Source organism: Sminthopsis crassicaudata, chromosome 3 (genome assembly GCF_048593235.1).
Source record: "Sminthopsis crassicaudata isolate SCR6 chromosome 3, ASM4859323v1, whole genome shotgun sequence".
NCBI lineage: Eukaryota > Metazoa > Chordata > Mammalia > Dasyuromorphia > Dasyuridae > Sminthopsis > Sminthopsis crassicaudata.
This window is the reverse complement of record NC_133619.1, coordinates 568,234,627-568,261,516: the sequence shown is the minus strand read 5'-3', so window position 1 is coordinate 568,261,516 and position 26,890 is coordinate 568,234,627. Positions and strand designations below refer to the sequence as shown.

The following is a 26,890-nucleotide window of genomic DNA, read 5'->3' as shown; positions in this document are numbered from 1 at the left end:
CTAAGTATCAATTAGGTACCAAGTAAAGAAAGTCTTGGGGTCTCTAGGTAAGGAGATTTTTTGACTCAAGTTCACAACTTTTGCTTTTATCATGGCAATAAAATGCTATTCCAAAAGTTATTACCTAACTAGAAGACTCTCTCCTAAATACTCTACCTTTTTCATCTGTCACATGGTGAAGAAATGATTTGAGTTTGGCACACTGCAACAGCATGGAACAGCTAGGAAAGTCTGCATCTATCACAACCTGATCCAGTGGCTGAAATTTCCCTTGCTGGGGAAAAAAAAAAAAAAAAGATAAGATAAATCAAAGGGAAAACATGCATTACTGTCAACAACCTTCCTCTCTTTCTCTCCAAGAGGGGGAGGGGATAATAATAATAATAATAATAATAATAATAATAATAATAATAATAATAATAAATTGTATTACTTTATGGCTAGCTGCCTTAAACCAAGGAGAAAAGAGCCAGAGGTGCCACATAATCAATCTATAAATTGAATCCAGGCTAACTATAAATAAAGCATTTTAAACACTATCTGCTTATGAGACACTATGATATCAAATTAACTTACACAAAGTTATTCTATATTCAAAAAACATAGAAACTCACTGACAATGGGGTGGAAAGATGATCAAAAGCAGGCAGGGAGGGGTGGAGTGGCAGGGGCTTGGTTTACACTAGTGAATTTCTGCCCACTGCCTTCTACACTCACAACCTGCTGGAGGCAAACCTTGGAATTCTGATTCCCAGTATCCCAAATCCCTTTTCCATAGAGGCCCAAAATGCCTTAGGAGAATAGAGCCCTGACTTCTCACCTCTGGGAAGTCAGTTCCAGTTCTGCCTGAACTCATAAATGAAGTGTTTGGAGCACAGCCCACAAACCTCCTCCTGACATAGAGAGGTATCCTACCTCAGGCCTGTACAATATAACCTGCATACCAACTACAATATGAGCTTTCCCTTACAGGAAAATTTATAGGTGAATGTTGTCTCTGTCAGGATCACAAAATCTCTTGATTAGATAGAATTTCAAAATCCCTTTGAACAGAGCATTCAGAATTTCAGACATAAATAAAGTTAAGAGTTGGGATGCATTTTTAGATCTAATCCTTAATCTTACAGAAAAACAAACTGAGGTCCAGAATAAATTACATGACTTGCTCACAATTAGGAGCAGAGTCAAAACTAAAACCCATATTTTCTTATTTGCAATATACTAAGACAACAACTAAATTAGCCTTTCTTTAAAAAAAAAAAAAAAAAAAAGATTACATGAAAATATTATCACTACAAAATAAATACATTTTGTTTTAAGGGTAAAGAATATAATTTAAAGAGGGGCAGCTAGGTGCTGCAGTAGATACAGACTGCCAGAAAGTCAGGAAAACTCATGTATTCAATTCTGATCTTAGACACTTACTAGCTGTGTGATCCTGGATAAGTCACTTAACCCCATTTACCTCAGTTTCTTCATCTGTAAAATGGCAAACTACTCTAATATATTTGCCAAGAAAATTCACAATAGAGTCATGGAGTCAGAAATGATTGAAAAAAGAATAAACAATTGAATAATTAAAAGAGGATTGTAAAAGTGAGCATATTGTAGGGTCAGTCATGTAAAAATTAGGCTTATGGAGATCTATTTATATGTCCTAATATCCGGAGACCCAGCAACTCGAACTGAAGTTGGATACACAGACAGTAAGCACATCATCCCTTCTGAACTGGTTTCCACTCCCCCCTTGCCTACTCACTTCACTAATATAACAAGATACATGAAGTTTTCCAAAATCAATACAGGACTTGAAGATCAGGGGCAGCCAGTAAGCTTTGTAGAAGCAGTGTGGTTTCCTATCCACCACATTCCCCTTTCCCTCTAGTGCTCCTTGTTTGTTTTAGAGACAATTTCTTTCAAATTCTAAAATGCTGTTTTCCATTCTCTTCTGCTGGACAGAAATATTAATATATCACTTCAAGGAGTTGAATCAGGAATATTCTTTGATCCCACTGATCACCAGGATAAGGGATTTTCTCAGATTTCATGCTATGAAGAATAGAGGATAAAAATACCTTGGATTCAATGTCCTTCTTGTCACTCAAGTGGAAAGTCTGGTTCTCAGAGGGTCAAAATCTTAAAGTGATTGGATTTCTACCCCATGATCAGCCATTATCAGAATGAGCCAGAATTTTGAATACCAGACAACTAGAAGGTTATCTTCAGTGCATACATATGTGGCCTACCACAGGTCAGGGTTGGAATACAATACTATAATTAACTAATTTGTTCATTCTTATTTCTTTCACACACATGCCCCCAAAAAATTGTAACATGAGAATTTGCTAATGTTTTGAATATAACATTAGCTACACTTGGGACTGCTGCGAAGAAAAGAGTTATTTTCACTTATGTCAAAATAATTTCTGGAATAGGAGACTAAAGGTTAATATTAGAAAAGATCCTTATCACATTTCTCCTTACCAAATGGAAAAAAGTTGCAAACTGAAGATATTGTTTAAAAATTATTTTCATATCTAAAATGAAATCAATACTTTTTTTTACTATTAACTACAAACATTTTTGATAAAGGATTACCAAATAAAGATGGCTTCCAAGGGCGTTTCTAGATTAAAGTGGGTATGCCTTTGGCATCTTCCATTTCATCAAGCTAAAACAGGAAGAATACAGTTTAAAGCCAGGAAAGGGAATAAGCATTTCTAAAATGCCTACTATGTGGCAGATACTAACTGTTCTAACTGCTTTTTTGCAAATATTATCTCAATTGATCTTCACAATAACCCTTCAAAGTAGATGCTCTTATCATCTCCATTTTATAGTTGAGAAAATTAAAGCAAAGAGAAAATAAATAATTTCCCCAAAATCACACAGCTAGTGTTTGAAGCAGAATCTGAATTTAGGTCTTCCTGATTCCAAATTCAGTATTCTAAACATTGTGCCATTAGCTACCTCTTTTTAAAGATCATGAAAGCCAGAGTTTTTTAGTAGTTTTCAGACATAATTCATATTCTTATGGTCAGCTGAAATTTTCATTTCTTACCTAAACACAGCCTAGAAGCAGGGCCTTGGCTTCCTGAAAAGTAGAAAGGCATCTTCCTCTCCTCAATGCTTGCTTGTCCTAATCCTAATAGCTACTGTTACCTATCATATCAGGACAAAGGATGACTCTTAGATAATAAAACCTTCCTAATTCAGACAAACTAGGGAATGTGAAGCAAGGGAGAAGTCAGCCTGTATTAGTATAATAAGACTACTTTTTTAAAGAAGGAGAGGAAATTTCATTATTTTCAAATGGTTCCAGAAATCTGAATTAAATCCTAGAAAGTAATGGAAGCTCTAAGAAGAAAAGCCTGTGTTAATAAAAGCTCTCACTTTGCTTCTTTTTTTTTTAATTTCAATGGTATTTTATTTTTCCAATCACACATAAAGATATTTTTCAACATTCATTTTTGTAAGATTTTGAGTTCCAAATTTTTTTTCTTCCTTCCTTTCTTCCTCTCCAAGATAGCAAACAATCTGATATAAGATATACAAGTATAATAATTTTGAACATATTTCCATATTAGTTATGTTGCAGGGGGGGGGATCAGAACAGAAGGGAACAACCACAAGAAAAAACAAACCCCCCTTTGGTGAAAATAGTATGCTTCAATCTACATTTATAGACTCTACTTTCAAATGTACAGAGTGCTTACACTTAAAGTACCCCAAAACATTTTATCCTCCTGAGAAATTACAATTTCAATGGGATAATTATAATTAGTTGGTTTTAGAAAATCTCTTTCCTTGATGAAAGAAAGAGTGTGAATTCAGCCTTGACTGATCACAAATGCCAAATCAGTGTGACTCCAATCAAAGAGGTTTTAGAATACAAATATGAGTTAAGGTATCCCACCTCTATAAATGCCTTCTGAATTTCCAAGATTCCTTCTATAGACTTCCAGAGTGTTTGAGGCACAGGTGAGAAAGTGAGTTTCTCCTTGCTGAATTCTCCCCAAGGATGTTGTTATTTTCTTGACATTTAAATCATTTTTCTTCAAATCTAACAAGTGTTTTGTAAAAAAAAAAAAAAAAATTAAAAAAAATTTATTGCTTAGTCCTTATAGGACTCTAGTGGGGGTACACAAAAAGGTCAGAGTGGCTTGCTGGAGGTCACACAGCAAGTTAGTGGCTGAAGCTGGATTAAAACTCAGGCCCTGGAGGCTCTGAGCTACAAATCTGTTCCAGAGCACATGCTGCACATTTTTATGATCGTAAAATTAAAGTTTTTGGAAATGACATTTTGGAATAATTCAAAGAAGAAGGGGTGGAATATAAAAGAAAATTGTATTTTTTCCCTTAATCATTTGATGTCCAAACCAGGAAACATACCTCTTTCTCAGCCTTTATAAGGTAGTACAGAACCATAAACAAAGGATCCATTGGTGTTACAAGTAAAAGACGACCATCTGCAGATTGAAAAGGGGGAAAAAAAAAAAAAACACACTGAATTGCTGATTCTATTATCTTAGTATTCAAGGTAATTATAAGTCCACTAAAGTGTATATTTAAAAACTTCCATTTTAAGTAATAGTTCATAAATAAGTCTATGATTGTCTGTGTCTCTGAACAAACATGTAGCACAACCCCCTGAAAATTATTCTGTATATATGGAAAGAAAGTCAAGCCTATTGAAATCTATTGTTGATTTTTCATTTACTGCCTTTAAAATCACTTTCTACAAAGGTAAGGCAAAAAAAAAAAAAAAAAAAGGCCAGAATTGCAGAACTCCTGTTACCAACCAAACATCAAAAGACTGAGGCAAGGAGATTATTAGGCCATAACCTGGACTGACTGGGCTTCTGAAGATGAGGAAAAGTTCTATAGGACAACAGCATCACACAGTGTGAACATAGAGCTTCACTGAAAGGTCCACACTGAGCCAATGACTAAGTGCTATATAGAAAGTAGGAGGGTCAGCCTTCACTCAGGCCTGCCAAGGTTTTAAAGCACAATGGAAGAAAATGATAGAGAAATTTCCAGAGCACAGTAGCTTACGAGAAAGAGCACAAGTACAAAAGGAAATTTTCTGTAAATCAAGGCTCTTTTGGTGATAGAACCCTTCAGGGATGGTCAATCAAAATAGAAACCAATCCAATAATCTAATCCTAAAGGCCACTTCTCCTCTAACTTCTGCATCTTCCCCCCAAACTCATCAAAATTCTACAACAAAGGGGATAACTACACAGAACTCATCTACTTGTTCCAGAAGAGGAGGTTGGGTACCAATAGATTAGTGGGAATGTGTCAGGGCAGAAGACCCTGGAGGTCTTAACTATCCTTGTGTCCTGGACCCTTTGGCAGGCAGATGTAGCCTATGGACACCTTCTCAGAATAATTTCAAATGCACAAAATAAAATATGTGTGATTAAAAAAGAAATTAATTGTATTGAGCTATAGTTATAATTTTTTAAAAACAGTTTCTGAACCTCTCTAATCAAAAAAAGAAGAAAAATATATGTAGACACCCCATAGGCACATATATGAACCAAGATGTACACGGTTTATATGCAAATGCATTCTATGTATGTATGTATGTATGTATATATATATATATATATATATATATATATATATATATATATATATATATATATATATATATGTAGTTCATGTATTTATATAACTTATCTAAACATACATATGCATATATGCATGCATGTACCTATGCTTACATATACATTGGGTGCCCCCAAAATCTCAATGAAGTTTTAAATTGCACTGAGACTTCTGAGGTACCGCGCACGCGCACGTGTGTGTGTGTATATCCATTTTACAGTAAGTAAGAAACTTAAGGAAAGAATCTCATACTTTGGCACTGCCTAATCAATTATTCAAAAAAAATCTGGAAAAACAGCTTATAAAAATAACCTTATCAGAAGCACTAAGTTTATTTTACATATGGCATCCACTATATTAAAAAATTAGGAACAGGTTTTCCAGCTTGAAAACAAAATCCAGGTGGCCAGTCCTCAGAACAGCTATTTCTTCAGGGGAAAGAAAAAGAAAGAAGGAAAACAAGAAAAAAGGAAAAGAAAGACAAAAGCTCCAGACAAGGCTTCTTAATCAATGGGTCCAGGAGTCCATAAATAGATTTTAGGGATCCAAAAATCTTTATTCAAAGATAATTGATTTTCTTTGCAATTCTATATATTTTATGCAATTTTATGTATTTGAAATATTATCCTGAAAAAGGGATATAATTATTTTAGGATAATATTATTCTGCCCAAGGAGTCTATGATACACATACAAACAGTTAGGGCCTGTTGTAGAAAAAAGTCAAGATCTTAGGATCACAAATACAGAGCAGAAAAGCAACTTAAAAGTCCATGGAATGTGACACTCATTTCATGGATAATGAAGGTGACTTACTTGCCCAGGATCCCACAGCTAGTAAGTGTGGGATTTGAAGCCAGGCTTTGCTAACTCTCAATCCAATCATTATGATTACTCCTGAGAACCAGTCTTTTTCACTAATAAATTGGGAGTACTACAGGTAGACAAGGAGAACAGGCTGTGAGCAGAGAAAAACTAGTGGGGAGCTGGAAAAAGGATATGAATAAGAATTTTTTAGAAGTAATGAAAACTATCTATAGTCATAAAAATGCTTTAATTCACTATGGATTAGAGAAATGCAAATTAAAACAACTCTGAAGAACTACCTCACATCTATCAGAAATGACAAATGTTGTAAGGGATGAAGGAAAATAATAATAAATAATGATAAACTGCTAGTGGAGTCCACTGGTCCAACTATTCTAGAGAACAGTCTCAGAACAATGCCCAAAGGGCTATAAAATTGTGCATACTTTTTGAACAAAACTACTAGGTTTGTAACTCATTGAGATCCAAAAAAAGAAAAAAAAAAAAAAAAGGAAAAGAACTATATGTACAAAAATGTTTACACATATTTTATATACACACAAACCACTCTTTGTAGTGGCAAAGAATTGGAAATTGCGGGGATGTTCACCAATTGGGGAAATAGCTGAACAAGATATGACATGTGATTATGATAGAGTATCATTGGTCTATAAGAAATGATGTTGGGGTTGGTTTCAGAAAAAACATGACAAGGCCTATATGAAAAGATGCAAAGTGAAATGAATAGGAGAGCATTGAGCTCAGTAAACAACATCATAATGATGACCAATTGTGAAAGACTTAGCTACTCTGATCAATTAATGCAATGATCCATGACAATTCCAAAGGACTCACGATTAAAAAAAAAAAAAAAAAAAAAAAAAAAAAAAAAAAAAAAGCAAAACTCTATTCACCTCCAGAAAGAACTAATGAACTTTGAATGTACAATGTATAATTTTCACACTCTCAAATTTTTTTTTGCAATATAGCTAATATGGAAATGTTTTGCATAATCTCACATGTATATAAATGATATCATTATCTTCCAAATGGATGGAATAGAAGGAAAGAATTTGGAACTCAAAATATAAAAAGAAAAAACTTAAAAATAAATTTAAAAAAAAATTTAAGTTAAAAAAGACCAACTAGTCAGTGAGTTTTTATCCCTTCCTCCGGAGCCTCATATGTCCTATCTGCCCCCTTTTCCTCAGAACCCAGGAGTTGCTTGCTACTTCTTAAATATATATTCTGAAGAGGATTAGTTAAATAATTAACATTCCTTCAAGGGAGAGAGACTAAACATGTTTCCATGAACACAATGGTGTATACTCACGCTACTCAAATTGTTATACTTCTGACCAACTCAAGGCAAGTTTCTAGCTTTAAAAGTGTTAAGATATATAGATATTAGTCAAAATATGTTCCTTTTCCAATAAATTGAGCTAATTTATGAACAAGTGAGGGTATGCATCAGCCAGACTCTTCCATAGCTGTACATTCAAATGAAGAAGTAATGTAACCTTAGATTCTTAGTCAGTGTGAAGGGAAGGCATGCACCAGGTAACTCACCATGCTGAACGGTCTGACCTATAAACCAAGAATGGTACTCTTCATGGAAAGCTTTTACTTCAAACAGCTGCTGCACATTGGTATTGAACAAGTAAAGGGCTGCTTCCCCTGTTAAAAGAAATCTGTTTTTTATTTTTAAGTTTTCACAAAAGTCAGACTGTCCAATGGTTCTGAGGAATTCCTAATATGTACATCAATATACATAGATATCTTCTCTATAAACTAGTAACTACAAAGAAAGCTTATATATCATAAAGATGCTTGTTTTTCCAGCTCTTTAATTCCTACTGAACTTCAACCAATAAATGAAAAGTATGATTAATTTATCTTAACTGCCACAAGGCCTTTGATTCAAACCTACATTGGATCAGGAGGGAAATTCCATTTCTAATCTAAACGAGTGTAATGGGAGGGAATGATGAGGTACAGCTGAAGCACAGGTCACAGGTCTCAGATGCAGCTTGTAGCTAGGCTAGAACATAGACAAAGTCTGCAGACTCTCTGAGTCCAACCTATGCATTAAAAGGTAAATGCCTTGGAATCTTTTTCCTGAAGCTCCACATAGGTTTAGTTTTCACTTCAGCCAATTTTAGTATTGTGGACTTCTAATACGAGGAGAAGAAGGGAGGAGAAAGATAGGAAAAAAAAAAAGGACACACTATGTATTTTCAACAATGATTTGTATCTGATGCATTTGGGGCAAACTTTAATTGCCCATGATAAAATTTCTCTCAAAGGAAAAGAGGCAAATTTGTCTGTCACATCACCTACTAAAAACAGGACCTATGAATTCCAAATTCTGAGGCACATGCCCTTACCTGGAAAGGACATCATTTTTCCCTTTCTTGTTGCTTCATAGAATTACTGGCTACCATTCCAACTAAATGCTATTTCAAGAAATAAAGAAAGCATCTTTTGCTTTTAACTTACCATAAAGTTATTATAAGAAATTTACATAACTGAACAGAAAATAGCAGATATAGAAAATGAATTTTATAAAACACCATTCTTATTTATATTTTCCGATAAATCACTTAAGATTAAATTGGTGTAATTTCACAATATATATTATAATATGTCTGTAAAAATGTAAGAATATATAGGATACTAACAACATAGGAAGAGCACTGGATTTGCAATTATAATGAAATTTTCTCCAATATAGTACATTTCTCTTTTCCCCTACAATATGTTTTTAATTCAAGGTAGATCATCATCTACTGACAAGAAAAAAGATACTATTCTTTGGACTGAATAAAATAGGAAAACGAGAACTAAAAATCAAAATACTAAAAAACCTGGCATGTCAAGTTAAACTCTTTTCCCTCTGATTGTTTATTTTACTTTTGTAGCATAAGATGAATATGAATGAAGACTAACTTTGGATACTACCCTAAGAAAAGTTGGCCTAAGGATTCCAAAGAAAATTAATGCATTTAAAAGAAGTCAAACTTGTTACTTTTTTGTGCTGCCAATATTTCTGATGAAAGAACAGTTTCACTGATTAAAATTATAAGAAGAAATCAGAATTGTTTACACTGAGTGAACTAGCTGGCGTGACCAGGAAAATCTCTGGCATGTTTCTTTCACACTGGTGTTACCATCTTAATTTTAAAGGTTACTCTCAGAAATGAAAAAATGAAGTTGTACACGTACACAAACACCTATATCTTTGTTTGTTTGTTTGTTTGTTTTTGGAAAAAAAAAAAAAAAAAAAAAAAGGAAAAACAAGTCAGATAATCATTTACATCATGGAAAATAAGCCCAATACCAACATACAAGATGACTTGCCTGTATATGGGTTACGCAGTCTTGTAAACACAGGTCCATTTTCAGTCTTTCCTGGAAGATCAGTAACAGATTCTGAAAAGGAATAATATATTTATAAACTTAAGAGAACTATTTTATACTACTCATTTGATACACCTTACCTAATTTCCATAACAACTATCAACAAATTACTATATATAAAGTATTTCACTAGTGTTAGGAGTAATGCTGTCATTGTTTAGTTATTTTCAGCTGTGTCCAATTCTTTTCTACACCTTTTGGGGTTTTCTTAGCAAAGACACTGAAATGGTGGATTTTCTTCCCCAGCTCATTTTACAACTTTTACAAACTGAGTCAAAACAGAGTTAAGCGACTTGCCAAGGCTCACATAGCTAATAAATGTCTGAGGCTAAATCTGAACTCAAGTCTTCCTGACTCCAAGCCCAGATGCTACACCCAGTTATTAAGGGTAATAAAAGGATTCCAGTCAATTCAAGAAGCATTTACTTAGCACAGACCATGTACAAGGTGATAAGTATACAAAAAATGAAAATGAAACAATTCCTGTCTTTAAGAGGATTACATCTTACTGGATGGATCAGATATGGCCCCTGCTCTAAATGAACTAATGGCCTAGAAAATGAAAGTAGCAAAGGACAATGACCCAACCCCTTCCTTCTAAAAAGCCACTCCTAAATACTTTTTTGGTACTACTTCAAAATGATTACTTCTGGAAAATTTTAAATTCTCATGCCTAATTCTTGGTTGGTCAAAAAACAACAGAAATTAGGTAAAAGTAATTATGACAAGTATGTGAATTTTAGAAATTTTCTAAACAAAATTCCCAACCAGATTGACCTTCCTAACTAACAAGATTCACCAACTTGGTCCAATAATCAGGATCTTCAAAACTATTCAGCTTGGAAGACTTCCTTCCATGGAACTGACCTGTAGGGTCCTCCTTCCCAGCTCTAAAATATCTTTATGATTCTCCATTCAGGTAATTTTGATTGAAAGCATTGAGCTGCTTCTGAATCCCAGAATTGTTTGAATTTGTCTGGGGACAAATCTCTTCTCTCAGTCTCAGTTTCTTCATCTATAAAATGGGGATAAGGGATAGATCCTCCTTTGCAAAGCTACTCTTAAGATCAAATGGTATGATATATGTAAAGCACTCTGCAAACGTAATTTAAATGTCAGTTAATATCATCATCATCATCATCCTAAATGTGGAATTGGGATATCTTTACTGGTAACTCTAGGGTTAAAGTCCCTACAAACTAAAGGTAAGATCTTTGAATTTTTTCAAAACAGAGTTGGTCCCAGGAATGCTACAGCAGCAGGGAAAGAAAGCATTTTCACATTCATTCTTGTTCTCTCTCTCTGTCTCTCTTTCTCTCTCCTCCTTCCCCTCTCTTTAGTATGGAATGATTAAAAGCACAATTTATGTAGGAGAATCAGCATATAAAAATTCATAGGCCTCCCCCACTTCTGCCTCTAAATCTAACTTTTGACATAAGGCTTGAGTCAGAAAAGGGAAAACTGGTGTCCTCAATGCAGTGTGCAAAATTAGGATTTTTAAACCTATTATCATCAATTTTCTACTTCCTAAAAAATGCATTTATTGCTTAGACAAAAGTTCACCCATTTAAAAGATTGGAGATAGGAATATTAGAGAAGCAAAACAAGAAGAGACATAAAACCAAAACTCTCAGCCAGGCAGATGAGGACAAAGAACCAACTGTGGGAAAAGTTCCCTGAATCTCCCCACTTACTGAGGTTTTAACTTTGCCAGGTGTCCAGTGACTAAAGTGCTGAGTCTCACTGATATAAACTAAGTCTATTGCCACAAAAGTGCTCTAACCTTCCTCAAATTACCTAGTAATTTAATTGTTAAGAGCTCCCTGAAGAATGAAATAGTTTCATTTTTTTTGGAAGGGTAGTGGTGGTGGTTCTGTACAGTCATCATCTTATCATAGTGCCTTAAACACAGTGGGTACTTAATGTTTGTTGAATTTAATTAAGAAAAAATTATAACACAAAAGAGATCCTGATAAAAAATAAAATATCATTTTGCAATCACCACAAAAGACACTGGGCAAAGAGTTTTCTTTTTAATGTTAAGAAATAAGCAACTATTATTGTCACAATAAAGTAGAAATTAATGTCTTAACAGTATTATATGACAAAGAGCTTCAATAAAAATAGCCATTTGGCAACTGAATTTTATATCTTAAAAAAACACCTTTTCCTATATAGAAATACTTTTAAACATTTAGAAAAAACTATACACAATTATGTTACTAAAAAGGGTGGTTATTATAACTTTAATTTTTCCACTATCATCACAGCATCCTGTATATGAACTTTGTCCAAGTCAGAAATAAGATAAAACAAGTTAAACTACATAAAATTTTAAAATCTTAAATTCCTCTTTTAAACTTGGAATATGTGCTTAACTACTTGATAAGACTCCTGATCCCACTCATCCTTTCAGAATATGCTGGGGGAAGGGAGAAAAACTCTTTCACAGGGCTTGGAGGTTAGACAAATGTCATAATAAAAGATAAAGAGAACAAAGTAAAAATGAACCAGCTGTCAAAAGAATCCTGGCAATATTTCCTGCTAAAAGACAGATACATTCATTAATCCATCCATCCCTGAGTGTATTATTTGATGTAAACTACATCCAAAAAAAACCACCAAGGAACTCAGTACCCCCAAGAGATACAGGGTTTGCATTTTAACATGACCAGTCCTATTATAAAAAAAAAAATATGATTGCAGTAAGCCTCATCATTACCTTCCTTGCAGAAAAAGGTTGTTTTTTTTTAATTGGAATAATCAATAATATTTTATTTTTCCAACTAGTTTTCAAAATACATTCTTGTAAAACTTTATGTTCTAAAATTTTCTCCCTCCTTTTCTTACCTTTTTCCTTCCCCAAAAGAGCAAGCAATCTAATATAGGTTAAATATGGGCAATTCTTTTAAACATATACCTATATTTGTCATCTTGTGCAAGAAAAATCAGACCAAAGAGGGGAAAAAACACAAGAAGAAAACAAACAAAAAAATGAAAATACCATACTTCCTTCCTCCACACTTGATCTCCATAGTTCTTTCGCTGGAATGTGACTGGCATTTTCTATCCCAAATCTATTGGAATTGCTTTGAATCACCTCCACTGTTGAGAAGAGCCAAATCTAACATAATTGATAATCATACAATCTTGTTGCTATATACAATGATCTCCCAGTTCTTCTCATATCACTCAGCATCAGTTATGTAAGTGTCTCCAGGCCTTTCTGAAATCATCCTGCTGGTCATTTTTTACAGAACAATAATATTACATAACATTCATATACCATAATTTATTTAACCATTCTCCAGCTGATGGGCATCCAGTTTCCAGTTGTTGTTTTTTTGACACTACAAAAAGGGCTTCCACAAACATTTCTGTATCTGTGGGTCCCTTTCCCTCCTTTAAGATCTTTTTGGGATATAATAAGCCCAGGAGTGAGACTACTGGATCAAAGGGTATGTCCAGTTTGATAGCCTCTTGACATAATCAGGGAAAGTTTTAACAAGCAATGGATGTACGTTTTTTTTCCCCTACTCCAAATTTCTTTGTATAAGGTTGGAGGCTGTGGCATATCCCTCTGGTCTTGTCAAGGAGTGCACGGAGTACTCTATCACTACGTCCAGAACTGTCTCCAGACAGCGTTCTGGCCACAGCTCCCCACTGTGGTAGAAATAAGTGAAACATTTCTTCTTCCTCTGTAGACATCCCTAACACCTCCAACACCTCCAGATCTTATCCTTTTTTATCCAGTTCCTAGTTTTGTTGTAACTTTCTTTCCAATGTATATTCTACACCAGGGATTCAATAGCTGGGGCAAGACCTACTTGACCAACAAGGGGAAGAAAGAATAGCAACTACTTCCTAACCTGAATTAGAATTGTTAATGTATTTTTCTATTATATCTAGAGGCTGAGAGGTAGCTTAGGGTAAAGTGTGCTGAACTTGGCATCTTCTAGGTACATTGCTAGTTAAATAGACTTTTGTGAGTTCTTAAGGAATGCGATCTAATAATTATTGTTTCTAGGAGGGAAATGGTCCCACAATTCCATCAGTTAAAAAAAAAAATAGTAAACCTTGAGAAGACAATTCACTTGTCAGGAGGCAAAAATTTTGTAAAGCACACTCTAGAAAAATATCCCTCAAAATGGTTGGAACAATGAAAAGTCAAGGCTAACAAGCCTAATTCCAGTAGTCTGAGAAATTCAAAAAACTGGGAAAATGGTGTATAATTACACTATGAAAGAGGTGAACTTTATCCTGACTCTTCTTAAGAGTTCCTAAGGTTTGTAAACTTTCCAAAAAAAAAAAAAAAAAGTCTTGATTGTAACTTTTACAATTATGTTATAATTATAATAATTTCCTTTGATTTAATAATCCTTCAATAATTATAATCTTTGATAATTGGTTTCCTTAGTAATCCTATGTATTTTATTTTGTGCTTTTAAAAACACTATTCCCAGAAGTCCAGAGATTTCACTAGGCTGCCAAAGGAGTCCATGAACAAACAAAAGCTTATGAACCCATCTTAAATGCTTTTTTCTTACAAACAACAGCAAGCTAGATTTAAGATTTTTTGTTAATAGTAGAGAAACTGATCTATTAGCAGCAGCTAATGGTCTGACATTCTCAGCAAAGTTCTATCTTCCATGGATCTGGATGTCTACATCTAATTCATACTATAACCACTTCCTAAGATGCAAAAGCTTCCTCTCTGACTAAGCTCTCTGTAAAGCTCTCCCTGTAAACATCCCTTATCTTTCAAGGCTCATGAGCCTCCAGCAGCCATCTGCCAGCAGTGCCCAATCTTCAATCTGCTCCCTTTCGAAAACACCAAGACGTTGGAACAAACAAAACAAAACAAAACAAAACAAAAAAACCCTAGACAAACGGATGACTATTTTTCTTGACACGAAAACTATAACGAAAATGTGTGTTTCTGTGTAATAAGGATAACAACTGTGTCAAGTGAGAAACAAATGTTAAATTCCATTTCATACAGCCTGAATCTCATTTCCTGCATTCACCTCACTCCAAAAACCACAGCTCAAAAGCTCTGCAGTGTAAAACCTGTTCTGACATGGCTACTGGCTACTTTCCCCTAACATCAATATCCCAGACTCGGCACTGCTACCCACTCCAGACCTGGTCTTTGGGGACTACAAAGTATATAGAGGAAGCCTTAGATGGACAGATAAATACATACATACATACATACATACATTGATAAATGCATGGGAAGAAATATATGTATACACACATACACACTCATATATAAAGTCCACTTGAGCCTTGCAATAACCTCTATATGTCAAGGGTTTTTAACATGTAGCTTCCAGAAATGTTAACCTGGGGTCCATAAACTTTCAAATGTCTCTCTATGTGTGTGTATACAGACATGAGTATGTATAGTAAATATTAGATTGTCAATATATACACATATATACACACACAAGCACACACACATTATACAATATTATATAGCTAGATAAATCACTATTTCAACATAATTATTTCCTTTGTAATGCTACCTAGTATTTAGCAAAGTTCCTAGCACATGGCAGACACTTAATACATAATTTTTGATTATTTTATATTATGCATTTTAAAATACTCTGGGAAAGGGGGCATAGACCTCATCAGACTATCAAAGGGCGCTTATCATAATCTCCATCTTTTCACAGAAGAGGCTAAGTGATTGTCCACAGTCATAATTAGAAAGTATCAGAGGTAAGATCTTAACCCAGTGATTCCCAAGGATTAACCCAATAAGCCATCCACTATGGTACCCTCCCCCCCCCAGTTGTCTATGACAAGAAACTTCATTGTCCTGAAACTTAAAAAGGGGAAAATATAATTTGTACTGAAGTACAAAAAAGGAAAGCATAGGTTTGATTCTCAACAATGATCTTTTCTCAAAAGTGGTGGTTTTTTTTTTTTTATTAAAGGATAATTCTTCTTTAAAGAAATGCAGTTTGAGGGTGTTTTCCAGTTCACTTTGATAAGAACATATTTATCAATTAATGAAAACTCTGATTCTTCAGTTTGGCAGGTCCTTTCATCCCTCTCTTGAGGAACACAAAAGTTTCTCCATATCATGTAAAAGTTAAGAGTCACTGGAGTTCTCCAAAGCTGGCTGCCACCTCTGCCAAGGATCCTTATGGCTTGGCAGCCTTGGCCATTGCTCATGACCCTGTCTGATTTCTGGCACATGTAAGTTTAGCTCAGAAAACATGCCAACTACTCCAGAGAAGAAAAAGCAGTCTCCCCTAGAACAGTTCGTTTTCTTTTCAAACAACACACAGAGGATTTTCAGATTCCTTAAGAAAGTGCCAATGAAAATAAGAAGTGTGACCCCTTTATTTTTAAGATGATCATTACTGTGTTACTGCAGTCACTCACACCTCAGATCGGGATTACATTCTGATTCAAGACTTCTTTAGTCATTAAAATGGATTCAGACGTGCGCTTCTCTCCAGCCCTATTACAGAGATACAAACACCAGGGCACACTCAGATAATGCATGAAAGAGAAATCAGTCTAATCCTCAAATTACATGCAGGAATGTTAATTTAAGTAATGACTAGATGCCTTCCCCTTTTGCAAAATATCAGTGCTGCCATCAACTACATCTGGGTCACTTTCCTTGCTTTGGAGAGTTTTCACTCCTTCAAAGACTATATGAGGCATGGCATTTTCAAGAGAGAAAAAAAAGTTTCCAAAGTAAGAACTCATCCCCACATAACTGGTAAATACAAACAAGAAAAAAAGAAAAGGAAAAAACACTCTTCTCCAAAGTTTAGAAGTTTTTGCTGTAAAAGCGAGAGAGACAGAGAGAGAGAGAGAGAGAGAGAGAGAGAGAGAGAGGAGAGATTTTTTAAATCATGAAGCATGAATGTTGCAATCCACCCCTTGAAGCTCCAAAGAGCAAATGAAATTTATGTAAAGCACTTAGCAAAGTGCATAACACATAGGAACCATTTATTTCCTAGTAGGAAATAATCGGCACTTATTTCCATAGCCTGTTTTATTTCCTATCCCCCATTTCCCACTTCAATGAACATTCTAGAAAAAAGTTCTCAAAGTATTTTGGAAACTCATATATTGGAAAAAATGTAGGCATCCATTCTCCAAGAAAATTACCCATAGATTTCTGAGTTCCAGGAGCAATAAGATGGAGGACGAGACATTTTCTGATTCTCATGACTATCCAGATCCCTTCAAAAGAGAAATTATATGCCCCAAATAAAAAAGAGCTTGAGCTCTTGAGCTGTCTCGGTGGGAAATCTAACATTCAAAGGGAAGTTTAAAAAGAAAAGAAAAAACCAATCAACTGATGCTCACTGATCTTGAGCTCTTACCAACCTTCACCCACTTCCCATACTAAGACAGAGGCTGGTTCAAGGACCTGACAGGTTTGCAGCAAAACCAGCCTTCACATCCCATTCCCTTTCCTTCTTTCCTGGACCACTCCAGACGTCCCTAGTATGCAAGGCAGTGAGCAGCTGCAACCCTGCAGGAGCAAATGCATGCTGAGGGTTGCAATCCCATAGCACAGGTGCTACGAGCTCTGAAGTGATGGGGTTAGGTGATGTGGTGAGGGTACTGGGAAGGGGAGGCTGCATTCCACATCACTACACCTGAGGAAAGAAACCCAACAATATCTAATTGAAGTCAGTTCTGACTACTCTAACATCACTTCAGGCAGAGAGTGAGAGAAATCTTTTTTGGAAAGTGGTACAAAAAAAAAAATTTAAATGATGAATAGGACTAGCTGAAGAGGAGAAAGGGTAAGTCTACTTCACACAGAAAAGAATTATACTAAATAAAAACAAGAAGAAAAAAGGAACTCACAAGCCAAACTTCAAGGGGTAAGAGGTAACAAATAAGAAAAAAAGGATAAAGTGTGAGGAAAAGAGAATAGGGATAACAATGACATCTTAAAAATGACAAAGGTAAAATAACTGAAGGAACATAGTACTGTGTTTATAGTAGGGAGTGGGGGAGAAATCATAATCTGAAACAGGTTAAAAAACAGACATAAAACAGAGGAGATAGAAAAAAATTTACTATTCATCAAAAAAGGAGTTGCAATCCTACTATATGATAAAGTAAAAACAAACATTCATAAAATGAAAAGAGATAAACAATTATATTATGCTGAAAGGAACCACAGACAACAAATGAATACCAATAAGTAATAAACTTATATTATCCAAATGCCTTAGTATCCGAAATTCATAAAGGGAAACATTTGAGCTTCAAGAAGACATAGCTAATTAACACAACAGAGACAAGACACTTTAATATCCTTTTCTCAAGTACTGGAAAAATTTAACAGAAATATAAACAAAAGGGAAATATGGGATTAAATGAGCTACTGGAAAAACTAGAGTTAACAGATTTTAAATGGGATGTTGTCTGAATAAGGTTCTAGTGGAACTTTTACAAAAATTGACTACATTATTAAGATAGAGATATTGCAAATAAAGGTAAGAAGACAGGAATAAGAAATACATCCTTTTCAGACCATAATTCAATAAAAATTGTTTGTTCAAAAATAAAAGCTGCAGCCCTAATAGAAAATTGACAATGAAATCCTAAATAATGAGTCTAAAAACAAATCACAGAAATGATTAATAACATACACAATAAAAATTCTGGGATACAATTAAAGCAGTCTTCAGTTGAAAAATTACAGCTTTACAAATATACATTAATAAAATAGAAAAGTCAAGATTAGTGACCTGAAAAAGCTTTTTAAAAAATTAGAAATGCAACAAATGAACCTAAAATAAGCACAAAGAGGAAATATTAACAATTTGAGGGGAAATAAACTGATAACAAAAAAATCCCATAGAAAAAATTTTAAACTAAAAGCTGGTTCTCTGAAAAAATTAATAAAATTGACAAACCCTTAGCTAATCTAATTAAGGAGAAAAGAATAGAAAAATAAAATGAATAACACAAGTGATCAAGGCAAAATCATAATACCTGAAGAAATAAAAAGAATAATAAGAATATACATGTTATGCAGTTTTATATTAACACAATTGAGAACTCAAAAAAATAGAATAGCTTTAAAAATATGAAATAGCCAAACTATCAGTAAACTTGATAGAGATCTTAAATAACCCAATCTCAGAAAAGGAAATAGAGCTACTTATTTCTGGTCTTGATGGAATTTACAAGAAAATTTCAAAAGAACAATTAGTACACATGACTCATAAATTATTCTCAAAAATTAAGAAACCAAGCACCATACCAAAATCCTTATGAGACATATATAGTTCTAATACCTAAACCAGGGAAAGATAAAGCACAGAAAGAAAATTACAGTCCAGTACCATTGATGAATATTAATTCAAAAATTGCAAGTGAAATCCTATCAAACACACTAATCCTATCAAACACACTTTAGACATTGGTCCAAAAAATAATTCATTATGATCAGGTAGAATTTGTACTAAGATGCAAAAGGGTTTTCAGCATTAGAAAAACAATCAATAATTATATTAAAAATTAAAACATGATATTCAATAGATTTAGAAAGTCTCTGACAAAGTACAAGTCTTCTATGGTTTTAGCATTAAAAAAAAAAAAAAAAAAAAATTCTGCCAGACGGCTTTCCAGTTTTTTCCAGCAATTTTTGTAAATACGTTTTTTCCTAAGCAATTTATGCTTTTCCCCCCCCAAAAAAAAAGGGTTATTGAGTTCTATTGCCTAAATAGGATAACTATAAAGGGACTTTTTTAATTTACAAAAAAGCATCTATCTAAATAAAGCAAGCATCATATGCCAGGGGGATACATTAGAACCTTTTCCAATAAATACGGGCTTGAAGCAAAGATGCTCACTCTCCCCACTATTATTTGGTATAATTCTGGAAATGGTAGCAACAACAAGAAGATAAAAGAAAGAAATTAAAGGAACAAAGAACTAAAAAACTAGATTTAAGTAACTTTACTGATAATATATCATGGTTTGATTGGAACATTTGGGGGAATCAAAGATACAAATTAAGGAAATACTATCAGCAAGAGTGCAGGCTACAAAATAGATCCTCAAAAAACAGCATCTCTATATAATGATAACAAAATACAAGAAACAATGAGAGAAAACCTATTCCAAATAACTACAAAATGAATTAGACTGGAGACTGATTTACCAAGCACCCAAGAGACTTGTATAGATTCAATTACAAAGTGATCCTTAAAGAAATAAAGAACTTAAATGGCTGCGGAAATTATGTGCCTGGTCCTCTGGAAGATTCTGTTAAACTCATTTGGGAAATAGAAGTTTGGACAGGAGATTCCTAGATGTTACCAAGTGTGCAACCTATTAATTCATTTAACTGATGAGGAAATTAAAACCCATTGAAGCTCAACCACTTGCCTGCAACGTCCATTTCTTGGAACTTTAATCATTCTAGAAAATGTGGTGTAAGATACAAAAACAAAAATGAAATAATAGTTAACCTCAAGAAGCTTATATTCTACTGTGATCTTTGAAAGCAGAGCATGATGTAGTAGAAAAAGCAAAGGATTAAAGGTCAAGACCTTTGAGTTAGTGACCTGCTTACTCTTTAATGTGTGATTATGGCCAGTCATTTGATCCCTCTAGGCCTCAAATTACCCATTTGGAAAGTAAGAATAATAATATAATGCTCACCAAGGTAACCTCACAAAACTGTGAAAATAACCAAATGAAAAAATTTACATAAAAGTGCTTTGGAAAAGTCGAATGTCTGGGACTATTAAGTACCTGGCACATAGCATGCATTGAATAAATACTTGTAAGATTTGATTGACAGATACTACTTTTGGGGGAAATCTACATTTCTGGGACTCATTGCAAGAACTAAATAAAATTAATCAATAAATATATTAAGGCCAGGGACCAATTATCTGTCCAAATGCACTTTGGCCTCCTATTCCCAATCTGTCTGATATGACCATGGCTGTTTGAGAAAACTTTCATTCTAGGTTTAACCAGGCAAAGTCACAGTCAATTCATATTCCCCTCTCCAGAGCTTAAATTGTCATAGTGTCATACTAAGACAGACCCACAGTTCATTCAGTTCCCATACTCTCAACTGGTATCACCTGATATTTTCTAAGATAGAAGACCCTCATGTCATCTTCAAATAACCCTTTGTTAATGGATAATGAAGCTATCATGTATGAATTTATCTAAATTTACTTTGTATCTATTCCTTTATTCTGGCCTGATCAGTCCTGAAAAGAAAAATCTGATTTTCCTAAAGCTACCATTTTTGTCAAGGGATGCCCCATCTCACCTATTTCATGGTCTTAAAGACTATGATCCCTTCTTCCTCCATCTTCACATTATATGAGCATTAAGTCCTATATTTTTATGTTTTTAAAAATATTTATATGGGCATTTACTTATGTTTGCAATAATTTTAGCTTCTTATCCATGAAACTTCTCTATGGTCAATTATGTCTTCTTTGAAATAGAATGCCCAAGATTCTAATTTTTACTGTAAGCTTTTCTAACCCTGTTATGTCTCAATGCCTTATTCTTTCTCTGAATTATTCTAACTGCTGGAGTAAAATACTAATAAACACTGAAATAAAGGCAGAATCGTGGACAGTAAAGACTGCAGGAACAATGAGATAGTCAAACAGACCAAATAATTAAGAGATTAAAAACAAATAAACAAAAACAATAAAATATTAAAAAATTCAAAAATGCTGAGATAAAGACATTCTGAAAAATACCAGAATAATTCAGCATAAGATATAAAACATGATTTAAAAGTTTCTCCATGTGAAATTTTTTTTTTTGCTGGCTAGAATCTTAGCCACCCTGCAATCTGGTTTGCCTGACACTCTTAGATTTTCTCAGTACCTTGGTCAGCCACAATGTCCAGAAAGAAAATAGGCATCAGATCCTGTTTGGGCAGAAAACTGGATTCTTGCCACATATATCACCTTTCACCCAGGCATTCCATATTATTTTACTCAATAAATAGTCCCTGGGCAGGAACCAAAACTCAATAAGAAAGTAAGTTAAATAAGCAAATTTAATGGAACATCTGAAAATAGAAGCCAGAAATCCCAAGTCCTCAAAGCTTCAGAATAAATTCCTACTAACACATTCTTATATGTGCGCATGCTAATGGAGAAAGACCTACATATTTGGCATAAAAAAATTAAATCTTCCCCTGCAATTCTTTCAAACAATAAAAGTAATTTAATTGTTTTTTTTCCAGTCTATTGAAAAAAGTTCAACTTTGCCAAAATGTCTTAAAGATAAATTAATCAATATTTTTATAGTGACTTGCAAAGAGCTGTGCAAACCTAAATATTTTTCAATCAACAAGCAAAGGTTTTCTATTCTATTAAGAAAAAATGGAAATCTATCTGCCAATCCATAGCATAGCTTATTTATAAGGGACTGTTTTGTGCAAGCCACACATTTAAAAACATGTTTCTAAATTTAGACCCCTTTGCCCCAGTTGAAATCACATGCCTTTTGTTCATAAGATAATTTAAGACTCCTAAGATAAAATTCATTAGGCAAACACTATAAATTTAGACAAATGAAACAATAAGTACTCATAATAACTTTTTTAAATCTTAAGAAATTTTAAAATTCTGATTTTTAATCATTCATAATAACAAAGCAGCATATGAATACAATCTCCAAGTAACTTATAAAAAAGCCACAATTACATCAGAAGTTATTCACAATTATAATCTGAAGGAAGTTATCTTCCACTTTCCTTTGAAAAGGAAATCAAAGATTCTAGGAAGGAACTGACAAATTGCAATATAAAGGAATCAAGTGAGCAAAAAGGAAAAGTGACCTAAAAAAAGAGAGGCATTTGAAGAATAAGGCATGATCCTATTTATCTCTAATGAATGACTAAGTATGGCAATGTCCAAAGAAGTTAATGATAAGGCTTTTAAAATTTTTCTTCCTTTCAAAAGTCTATGATTCTAAATCAATTCGATCACATCTGGACTACTGCTTTCCTTTATGAGTTCCATAGTCATTTAAACATCAGAGGATAAAGAGAACAAACCACTAGGATGATGAAGAAACACAAAAGTATGTCAGGAGGGCCTAGCTAGCTTCAAGGAAAATGTAATCTTGTATCTCAAGATCAAAGACAGAAAAAACATTATATTCCCTTTCCCCTCCAAACCTACTCTTCTTCTAGTCTCCCTTTTTACTGTCAAGAGCACCTTTATCTTACTCACTCAGGTTCACAACTCTGTGGTCACTTAAACTCTCCCTAGCTTATAACCAATGTTCAGTCAGCTGCCGAATCCTTTCATTTCTAACTCAACAACGTCTTTCCTGTGTCCCTTGTTCTTTACTCACACAGCTACTCCCAGTTTGGGCCCTTACCATCTTGCCTGGATTACTGCCACAGACTTTTCACCAGTCTACTGACACAAGACCTCCCAATTCCAATCCGCCATCCACACAGCTCCCATACCGACCCCCGCAAAGTACAGGCCTGCTCACAGTGCCCACCTGTTCAGTAAACTCCAGTGACTCCCTATGGCCTCCACCAACTACAAAACTCTCCTAGGTATCTTCATAAACCCTTTCTACTTTTCCAATCTTATTTTAATCCTCTCCACATTCTCTGTGACCCAGTAACCATGGACTCCCTGCTATCTCCTAGTGCAACCCCTCACTAGGCTATTCCCTAGGCCTGGAATTCTTTTTCTCCTCCTCTCTGCCTCCCTTCAAGTCCCAACTATAATCTCACCTTCCTTAAGAAACCTTTTTTAAGGACAATATTTTTTTGTTTTTATGCAGTTGTTTGAATGTTATCTCCTTCAGCACACTGAGCTTCCCGACAGCAGGATCTGGTTTTTGCTTTTCTTCTTACATACAGCACATAGTAAGAAGGTGCTTAATAAATTCTTACTGGCTTGACTTATTTAATATTTTCAGATTTTCCCAAACTGGTTCCTCCCTACTTTCCTTGTCAACTTATACTCTACTGTCTTCCTCTCACTCTATATTTCTATAGCTCAGTAACAGACTCTGTTTACATTATCATTACTTAAGATTTAAGACATTCATGCAATTATAATACCAATAATAATAGAATTAATATAGTTTGCAAAGGGCTTTGTAAATACTAGCTATTTTATTCCTACAACAATCTCAGGAAGTAGAGTCTATTCTTAACTCCATTTTACAGATAGGGAAACTAAGGCAGTCACAGAAGAGTAATTTGCTTAGGCTCACCCAGCTAGTTAATGTTGATGGCTAGATGTCGATGGCTGGATTTGAACTTGGGTCTTCCTGACTCCAAGTTCAGGTTTCTAAACACTGAAGCTCCAGGTGATGAATATTTTCTGATTTTGTTTTTACCACAACTACTCATGAAAATTATGTATTAAATCATAAAGGGATTATGGTTTGCATCAGTAACTTAAGCCAAAGCAATCTCAGATTCTTGAAGCATAATATGCACTTTATATGCACTTTTTATACACCAGTATGCATGCTTAAGTGACAAATAGGTACGGTAAGACAAAAATTCAAAGGAAAGTCATAAGGACTAATATGGTTAGGATAAACGCAGGCAAATTAAGTAGGCCTTAGCCTGCAACTTGAATAATGGGTAGGATATAGAGGATAGAGAGGAATTAGGCTGGTTTTCAGAGAGGTAGAAGAACGAGAGACCAAATTGCCAACTTTCACTGGATTATGGAGAAAGCAAGGGAGTTCCAGAAAAACATCTATTTCTGCTTCATTGACTACATTAAAGCTTTTGACCATGTGGATCACAACAAAATGTGGCAAGTTCTCAAATTGAAAGGAATATTAGATGATCACCTTATTTATCTCCTGAGGAAACTATGCAAGTCAAAAAGTAACAATTAAAAATGAACATGAAATAACTGATTGGTTTAAGACTGGAAAAAAAAAGCACAAAAAGGCTATACACTGTCACCTTACCTAATTTATATGCAGAATATATCATGCAAAATGCCAAGCTGGATGAATCAAAAGCTAAAATTAACACTGATTAGAGAAATATCAACAATCTCAGACATGCAAATGATACCACTCTGATGGCAAAAAGTGAAAAGGAATTAAAAAGCTCCTTGATAAGGACAAAAGAGAAGAGTATAAAAGCTGGCCTGAAGCTTAACATTAAATAAACAAAAACTAAAGCCATGGCAACTGGTCCTATCACTTCTTGACAGAGGGAGGAGAAATGGAAGTAGTGTCAGATTTTTATATTCACTGCTAAGATCACTGCAGGCAGTCATGAAATTAAAACATGTATTCTCTAAAAGGAAAGGTAAGGCAAATCCAGAGAATATACTAAAAAGTAGAGACAGCACCTTGGCCACAAAGGCTCATACGGTCATAGCTATGGTTTTTCCAGTAGCAACATATGATAATAAGAGTTGGGATTATAAAAAAAGCTGTGCACCACAGAATCAACACTTTCAAATTGTGGTGCTGGAGAAGACTTTTGAGAGACTCTTGAACAGCAAGGAGTTCAAATCAGTCAACACTTAAAGGAATTAATTCAGACTACTCATTGGAAGATCAAATACTGAATACTCTGAATATAGAATATTCCGAATATATAATGAGAAGGCAGGACTCATTAGAAAAGACCCTCAGAAAGACTAAAGGCAAAAGGAGAAGGGAATGTCAGAGAATGAGATGGATAGACTGTGTCATGGACAATGAAAATAAGCTTGAACAGACTTACTGAGATAATGGAGGAGGGTCTGCTATGCTATGGTTCATGGATTCATAAAAAGCTGAATACAGCTGAATGATTCAACAACAACAAAATAGATATAAACATGGATACAAATGATGTATAGATAGCTATACATAGTGGGTTCTGAGAACAAGAAGACTAAACTGCATAATCTAAGGTTTTTTCATTAAGGATCTTCTTTTTGGAAAATATGTTGGCTTAGGTAAGTAAGGTGAGGGCAAACTGTGAAGGACCTTAAATGAAACTGGACTTTGGAGACTGGACTTTCTATTGAATCCAAGAGGAAACAAGGAGATTTTTGAACAGAAAAGCATCACAATGATGGTAGCATTTCCAAAATTGTATGTAACAAGAGAATGGACACAAAGAGACTAGTTAGAAGGCTACTAGAGCAACCCATATGCTGAATACCTATATACATATAGTGACAATGAGAATGAAGATAAGGTAAATAGAAAAGACACTTCTAAGAAATGTAAAGAGACTGTCCAGAGATGAAGAAAAAAAATTAAATTCTAGAGATCATGTTTTCTTATGCCTCAGCTCTGGAAAGCAATGAATATTTTTTTTAAATGTGTTTTTAATTTAATTTTTAAACTCAAATGTGAAATTTTATTAGGGTAAGAGGGTAGAGATGAAATACTGCACATATAGCTCCAGCTTTCTCCCCCTCAAAATCAAGGCTTTTATAATCACTACTCATCTTTCTTTCCTATTATCTTTTCTTCCTTGGGGAAAACAACAACAACAACAAAATGTGAGAATTATTAGTTATAACTCATAAATGTCCCAGTCTTTTTTGAATAATGACTAGCAGGACAGAAGATCAGGTTCCAGAAACTGTCTGATTACACCAATTGGCAAATGATTAGTCAATCAACCACAGAGCACAGTAAAGCTTAGGAGACAGCCAGATATAGTGGCCATCAGAGGAAGGTCAATCCTCTAAAAATCTAATGAAGAAACAAAGCCAGAATCAAGCTGCATATGGAAAATCTGAGTGAGCTCCACATTCAAAGAATCAGACTTCCACATTGCCGCTTAGAGCATACTAGATAGAATTTAACTGAAACTGAAATCCAAGAAATTTAGCATAATTATTCAAAATTTATCTAAAAACAATCCTGGAAAGGAATAATGAATTTTCTCTTGATGACCACAGACAATACCGTAACCCAAAACCCATTATAACAATCTTGTTTCTTTGAAGGCAAAAGAATGCCTTCATCACTTAGACATATTTTACACAAAATTTACATTTTTACAAAGAACAAGAATACTACTCATATCTACTTTATGA

The 26,890-nt window shown here is 34.3% G+C and overlaps 1 protein-coding gene across 5 annotated transcripts in view; it reads right to left on the bottom strand.

The window, feature by feature from the left end:
- RNASEH2B (ribonuclease H2 subunit B) overlaps positions 1 to 26,890 on the bottom strand; it is a 168,577-nt gene that overhangs the window by 54,409 nt on the left and 87,278 nt on the right. For all 5 annotated transcript variants that reach the window (XR_012488451.1, XR_012488452.1, XM_074304776.1 and 2 more), the window contains exons 2-5: positions 9,786 to 9,857; positions 7,995 to 8,102; positions 4,393 to 4,469; positions 157 to 274 (exon numbers count right to left, since the gene is read on the bottom strand). Coding sequence is in view for 3 of the 5 variants with exons in the window: in XM_074304776.1 (XP_074160877.1) it covers positions 157 to 274; positions 4,393 to 4,469; positions 7,995 to 8,102; positions 9,786 to 9,857 (375 nt within the window). In the remaining 2 variants the exon portion in view is untranslated. The remainder of the gene's footprint in view (positions 1 to 156; positions 275 to 4,392; positions 4,470 to 7,994; positions 8,103 to 9,785; positions 9,858 to 26,890) is intronic.